The sequence below is a fragment of the Doryrhamphus excisus genome, linkage group LG7, assembly GCF_037039965.1.
Source record: "Doryrhamphus excisus strain RoL-2023G ecotype Guam linkage group LG7, RoL_Dexc_Guam_v1.1, whole genome shotgun sequence".
In the NCBI taxonomy this organism is placed as follows: domain Eukaryota; kingdom Metazoa; phylum Chordata; class Actinopteri; order Syngnathiformes; family Syngnathidae; genus Doryrhamphus; species Doryrhamphus excisus.
This window is the reverse complement of record NC_136363.1, coordinates 9,668,298-9,675,910: the sequence shown is the minus strand read 5'-3', so window position 1 is coordinate 9,675,910 and position 7,613 is coordinate 9,668,298. Positions and strand designations below refer to the sequence as shown.

Here is a 7,613-nt window from a genome sequence, read left to right as displayed (position 1 = left end):
ATAGAGTTTCTGCTTGTTTTTTATTTTTAGGTCACTTCCTGTTTGCTGTTGCATGAGTGGCACAACCTACAAAAGTGAGTACACCCCTCACGTCTTTATAGTAGTCAGTGTATAGTTAAAGCGTCAGAAATTGACACCATTTTTTTTGCCTCGGTTAGCGTGCATCTTGTTTGACTCACAAAAATGTTAACACAAAACAAGTTTTTATAGTTTTACATGCGGGGAATAAAAGGAATAAATGAACATCAAAGGTTACTTTTGCCTTCAGTGAAGACATGGCTGTTCCCAAAGACACAATGTCGGAGTGAGATCAACAGGCGTTTCTCACCTTTTTTATCACAGTGGACCAAACTGTCTCAAATTTGGTACGAGCAGCATTGTTACCGAGCACTGCCCTAATAAATTGACAATAAAAGCACAAATACTGCGGATTTCAGAAAACAACAGATGAAATGATACAGCACTCTACAAGAAGCAATGAAGTCTATAAAATTAAATAATTTTTTTTTAATCCAAAAATTGTTACAACTATAATGATGAAAATGGTAATATTAATGATGATTATAATCATGGTGATGATAACAATAATAATAGTAATAATGACAAGTATTATGACAATAATGATAATAACAATAATAATATTGGTCAAGTGGCGGTTGAGTGGTTAACGCGCAGACCTCGCAGCTAGGAGACGAGGGTTCAATTCCACCCTCGGCCATCTCTGTGTGGAGTATGCATGTTCTCCCCGTGCATGCGTGGGTTTTCTCCGGGTACTCCGGTTTCCTCCCACATTCCAAAAACATGCTAGGTTAATTGGCCACTCCAAATTGTCCATAGGTATGAATGTGAGTGTGAATGGTTGTTTGTCTATAGTATGTGCCACCAGTCCAGGGTGTACCCCGCCTCTCGCCCAAAGACAGCTGGGATAGGCTCCAGCACCCCCGCGACCCTCGTGAGGATAAGTGGTAGAAAATGAATGAATCAATAAATGCTATTGAGCATGGAACTCACCAGACTGCACAGGATTTTACTGGAATCTTCTCCCACACCTCCAGCTCCCTCCCTTCATTCCGCTTGGGAATGTCCCACAGGTCTATGCACTTTTCATCTTGGACGTTTGTTTGAGATCATGATTATTGCGGCCCAGATTCTGCTTCTGAATGCCACAGTGCATGTTGGAATTCATATTTCCCTCAATGAACCATGACACTACCACCACCACGTTTGGCTGGAGGCAAGACACAAATATCTGCCAGCTATTAGTGTTGAGCCTGTGGATTATACATCTATACTGTTATACATGCTGTGCATTGACTAGTGTCCAAATGGACTTAGGTCTTATGGTGTAGTGCTAACCTATGGCGGTGTCAGGGTTAGCTAGTCAAAGGGCATCCAAGGACACGGCATCCGTAGGCGAGGGAGATCAGCCCACTCTCCCTCCCCATGACCCTCACTGTGGCTAAATGTTAGCCTCCATGCATCAAACGTGCGGGGGCTGCTTCGCCCAACCTTAGCAACCGTGTATTTTTAGTGCAGGTACATGCAGCTTTATAACATTTGCTTCACCTGTCACATAAAGCATCACATTCACCTGCCTCCCTCCCTCATGCCTGTCCTCCTCCTCCTCCACCTCCTCCTCTTGTGTCTATTTCCGTCCTCCTATTTGGAGTCATTGACAGAAGTGAGCCAGCTCAATCTCTCCTCCATCCATTCGTTTATCCTCCTCCCATCCCGGTGGGTCGTCACTCGGTCTCCATGGTCTCACAACACCCCCGCGGAGCTCACGCACTTAGTACGCTCTGCCTGTGCTCTCGCCTTATAAGGGCAAAATGCATTGACAGAGGCAGAGAGAGGAGGGGTCGTACCAGCGTGGGCAGGCAGGCAGGTAGGGAGGACAGGAATGGTTCTCGAGGTAGAGGAGGCAGGATGAAGATGGCCAGAGATACAGTAGCCTGATGGCCTTCTAACTGTCGTATAAATATTAGCAACGGGGTATATTCTTATTTTAAATATTTTATATGTTCTCGAACTGCAGGCTGATAGAATTATTGTTTTTGGTAACCTATTGGACTTGAATGCATCACATTGCCAGCTGTTTGGAATATAGCGACATAAGAGGGGTAACTACAGCTACAATACTAAACATATTGTTCAATGTGTGGTGGGTAAATTCCCACAATGCTCAGTGAAGTTCTACTGAGCATGTGTACCTAATGAAGTGTCTATGAGTCATCCTAGATCAGGGGTCTCAAACACGCGGCCCGCGGGCCAACTGTGGCCCGCAGGACACTAGTTTGAGGCCCACGCCTTGATATGAAAGTTTAATGTTAGTGCGGCCCGCGCAAGTTTGATATGGATGCTGTATGGTATCATGTGCCCAGAAAAAAATATTACATTTGATTAATGTTCATGTTAAAGGTTAAATAATAGTGTAATAGTGTTAATAGTTATCCTCCCTATCCGTGTGGAAGTGGTAAGTTTTTGGCTATTTAAGTTTAAAGGAAATAACTTGAAGGCTACCGTTTAGGTCGCTAGCTCTCTAGTTTGCGAGTTAGCATGTGTCTCAAGACCCTGCAGTTGCGCAATATGTTGTAAATAAAAAGAGTATAAATGTGACTATAGTCGTGTTTTGTCATGTCTACAGGGCTCTAATAATGCTTTGTTCATTTTAATCTGAAAAAAAATAATTTGTCTACCCACCAACTATGTATATGTGGTTTCTTAAGTTTTTCATCTTATTTTGCGCAGAAAAATAAAAAATTAAGATATTTGAGAACAGTGGAATGTTTTATCAAAGCTTTTATTGTAGAAAATCGGAACCAAAGCACTGAAAAAGTTTGTATATTTTTCTGTTTTTAATAAATGCGTTGTTTTTTGGGGGGGGGACCAAGCCCAGCCTTGCCCAGACCCTAGCTCCAGTGGCCCCCAGGTAAATTGAGTTTGAGACCCCTGGCCTAGATGGAGAAAAGTATTTTGGAAACTTCTAGTAGCGCCTGTGATTGTGATTTCATGCACCAGTGCTTGAAATGGGACAAAATGGAGTATGTCCCCAATTTGTGTGTGCGCGCGGGTGTTTGTGTGCTGGTTGTGTTGGTTCAGCTGCAGCACTTGTCAGTATCGCACCTCCCTGTGCAGCAGGAGGCCTGGCCTGCCTGGGAGAACCGAGCAGGTGCTAATTGGGCTCCAATTGCACACGAAGACGCCTGGCGTTTACTCAGTGTGTGTGTTTGTAAATCACAGCAGCCTCTCTACCTCACTTTAAGTTAAACTGACTTCTCGTGGCGTTGCAAGATGGGAGCATGACGCCCCTTTGGGACTGATGCGGCAAGAGAGAGATGCAAATCCGTTTAGTCACAGGACCCGGAGAGGAGTGAAAGGCAGGCGAGAGGCGTATTAAACTAACATAACAGTTGGCTAAGTGTGTCATGAACAAAGAATGGAAAGAATGATGTTTATTTGCACGCTGTATCGGCTTCAAACATCTGCCTTTCAACCTGCAGGCAACACTTGATGCCCCCACCGGGGACCGGAAGCCCACACAATCTCTAATTAATGAATCAGATCTTCATTCAACCACACTTTTTGGCGATAAGCCTCATCTTTCAAGAACTTTTTCCTTTGAAGGAATTATCGGGATAATAAGCATGTCAAGATATGGGGCTCGAGTGTCGTACATTAAATGCCATTTGTGGCGCCCCCTATGGGTCGTGCACAAAATGCTTTGTAAGATGTGCTAGCATGCATGTAATACACATATCCTCAAAGTTGTATAATAATCAGACAAATGTTCACTGACTTATGGCCAGTTAGTTGTTAAGTAAGTACAACATTTTGTTTGATGGCGGCCATGTTTTTCTACAATCTTGCTCAAGTTTTACACACGTGTGCTTGTCAGTCCCCTGGAAGGGTGCGTGCCAGATATTGTGGCGATTCGGATAAACACCTTAAAGTTACAGTGGTTGTTTTGTGGAAGCTGTGTGAGAAATTTCAAGTCAGTTTGACCATGTCGGAAAACTAATAGCGCAAGCAACACAGTAGTCTACTCTGTAAATACTTGTTGCTAGGCAGAATTGTCACTATTATCTTCGGAAAGGACAGGGAGAGTCGGCAGCAACACAGAAAAACACTAAGTTAATGTAAAAAGATAGCATATTGTAATAGAATCATAAAGTTTTGCATTCCTTCTCATGGCCACTAGGGGCGCTCCAGTTTATTTTTAATTTTTGTATTATTAGTGTAGTTAAGACATTGTAAACATTTCTATGTTATGAATTATCGAAGAGAACATGGAGAGGGCATTTATATGTGTCTCTTTACGGTTGGGGGTGGTGGTGTCCCAGAATTTGGCAACTGTCCTGTCTCCCCTCCCCCACCGCGTCGGGTATAGTGTCAGACTATATAGCTAGAGGGATGCCAACATGTCTCCACCCTCTGGGCGCCCCGTGTGATCGTCACAGTTTGATGACACCCCCTTTGTAGTGATGTGATATCTGCGGAAAACAGATCGTGGATGATGACCGCTTTCGGGTTTGGCTTCTGTAGTCCACACGAGGACTCTCGTCCACACAGTTAATAGATAACACTTTGCCTCTTGCCTGCCCCCCTCCACCCATTAACAGGGAACAACAATGCATGTTAATATGAATTAGAAAAGGACCAACGGACAAAAGACACAATGACAGTACATGGACGGGCCCTGCAGGCACAGACGAATGTATGCCAAGCTTGTAGGTTCATGTAAGTGGAAAGGACAGGAGGGGCCCGCAGGGCGGGAAAATAGGGATGCATCTGTAGAGTTAATTTCCGGACATGTTTCAAACAAAAACCAATGTGGAGCGTGGTTTGCAAAAAAAAAACCACACTAACTCTGCTAATTCACCCTCATTTCATTGCTACATGTTTGTATATTCTGATTCATAAATATACAGTATATGTATAATTTTAAAGTAAATGAATTTTACAAGTGGTTAGCGTGTGTGTTTCTCCGGGTACTCCGGTTTCTTCCCATATTCCAAAAACATGCTAGGTTAATTGGCAACTCCAAATTGTCCATAGGTATGAATGTGAGTGTGAATGGTTGTTTGTTTATATGTGCCCTGTGATTGGCTGGTGACCAGTCCAGGGTGTACCCCGCCTCTCCCCCCAAGACAGCTGGGATAGGCTCCAGCACACCCTGCGACCCTCGTGAGGACAAGCGGTAGAAAATGAATGAATGAATATAACATATATAACATTCTTTATATAATTGTATCAATAATGTAACCAATTTGTTTGCACATCCTTACTTGCTTTACAGTACCAGTTAAAAGTATAGAGACACTACTTCCTGTTATTAAATTAAACTTTTGACTGATAGTTATGTCTCAACGCCTGTTTGGCAGCAATGACCGTATTTAACCACTATTTGGCACCATCTAGTGGATCTTCAAGGGAATTGCATGTAGTGCTTCAATGAATACCACCGTAATGCATGAAAGTTGTTTAAATGCAACATAAAATATGAAATAAAATATCAACATCGTTTGAAAATACATAATTAAAAATCTTAAAATGCGTGAATACGTAGTCTTGTTTAGTAAAAGTATGACAAATTCTCAAAAATGGACCTCAACACACAAGAAAACAAGATGGTCGTCCCTCATTCATTGCAGTTAATTGGCTCCATACCTGAGTGCGTCAAATGAATTTCCGTGATATGATTCATCGTAATTACAGCATAGAAAATCTGTTCAGGATTTTCTAAATACGTGTTTTAACATTAGAGCCCTGTAGACATGAAATAACACAGCTATAGTCACCTTTACACTTCTGTTATTGTTTCCACCTCATTGCAGGGACTACACGCGACCACAGGCTAGCAAGCTAACCAGTTAACCTCAAATGTATTTATTCTTAAGAAATTACCACTACCACACGTACTGGGAGAACTTTATTTCACTCTTTCATGTCAGACATGTCATGGCTGGTTTCATGACTTGGTGTAGTGTTAAGGTAATGTCTCAATTTTTGGTGTCATCACTGCCACCTAGTGACCAGAATACGACATATCATTACACAAACATTGATTAATTTATGTCTGAAAAACCATGCTATAGCGAAGGGGTGATAATGGAACCGATATTGGAGGGACGACTACATTTCTTTGTATGTATGTTTATTATGATACTTAAATGAGGTATTGTTTGTTCAGCACTGGGAAATGAGTCAAAGAGGAAGAAGTTGTCAAACTTTGAACTAAATTTAATTAAACAAAATACAACAGCGCAAACACTGACTCTTGTTAAAAGCAAATTAAAAGAAAAAAACTATAGTAACCCCTGTAACTTGTAGTCTATCACCATACAAAAAAAGTGTACAAATCAATATCTGTATTTTGTAGAGTAATCCTTCGGAGACACCACCAGACCTCGTCCTTTTCTTGCTCCTCGGTACACTGTCTCAACAATGTCTATCATCTCCTGCTTGTCCTCCATTGTCCAGTTGATCTTGTTGTTGTTACCGGTGCCTAAATCAATCATGATGTGCTTGTTCCTGGGGAGAAAAAAAACATCAGAGTGGCTGTGAGTGTGCACGGCATCAATAGCTTTATTTCAATAACTTGCCTCACCTGAAAAAGAACATGACAGTGCATGGGTCGTACAACTCGTACATCTTATTGAAGTCTGGCACTTCTGTGATGTCCACCAGATAGATGACTGCAAAGTTTTTCACCTGTGAATGAAATCAAGACACGCAAAATGTCCACAAGATCTCATAAGTGGTAATACTTAAAAGGTCCGCTAGTGGGTGCTGTTGAGCATTTTTTCCATATATACTGCACCGCGCTAGCTAGTGCTAAGAGTACAACTAAATAGTTGACGGTTTGATCAAAAGTACTAACCTTCTCAGCTATGCTGTACAAAACCTCGTCCATTTTCATACACGTTGGGTCCCAGTCGTGTCCGAAGCGAATGACGAGCACTCGGTCTTCTTCGGAAAGGATAGCTTGGTCGACCTGCCATCCATTATGGAGATGTGGTAGCATGTACGACATCTTGAGTGTTGGACGTCGACTACCACTCCTTAAAAACAAAACAAATTGTTGTAGTTTGATGGGCATTCATGATCGACAATATTGTAAAATTAATAATCATCCTAAAACGGGTAATTACTAGGGAAAGTGTGAGGCAAAAATTGCGTATTGTGGACGTTACCACCACCATGATTGCTAACAATCTGCCAAAACGTTTATCGAACGACTCTTCAAAAAAACATAAAAATTGCATACCTTCGTGAATAAGCTGTAAAGATCAGGTTATTTAGTGAAAATGATTAAAGGTAAAAAGAACGTTTTTCGTCGCAATTGTGGACGGTAGTTTTACGCCAATAGAACGTTGCTTTTTCCTGGCCAGTTACGTATGCTCTACGTCATCCGCATTCGCCGGAAGTGCACCGCAGTGACGTAAGTTGTTTTGGATGAACGCTTTGTCTAGAAATACAAAATAATTGTAAGTAAAAACAGGAGTTGGACATCAATGTAACATTTTAAATAGTCGTGTGAAGTGGCTTCATCAACGTTTTTACGTTTTTAAACTTACAAAGGTCTGCAAAGAAACAAATCAATTTAGAACAAC

The 7,613-nt window shown here is 41.8% G+C and overlaps 1 protein-coding gene across 1 annotated transcript; it reads right to left on the bottom strand.

The window, feature by feature from the left end:
* Positions 1-5,916: 5,916 nt before the first annotated feature.
* Positions 5,917-7,423, bottom strand: txnl4a (thioredoxin-like 4A). Its single transcript, XM_058047646.2, has 4 exons — positions 7,268-7,423; positions 6,881-7,061; positions 6,608-6,711; positions 5,917-6,531 (listed from the first exon to the last, which is right to left on the bottom strand). Exons 2-4 carry the CDS (start codon positions 7,031-7,033, stop codon positions 6,360-6,362), a joined length of 429 nt encoding a protein of 142 aa, XP_057903629.1. The 5' UTR covers positions 7,034-7,061; positions 7,268-7,423; the 3' UTR covers positions 5,917-6,359.
* Between the last annotated feature and the right edge of the window lie 190 nt (positions 7,424-7,613).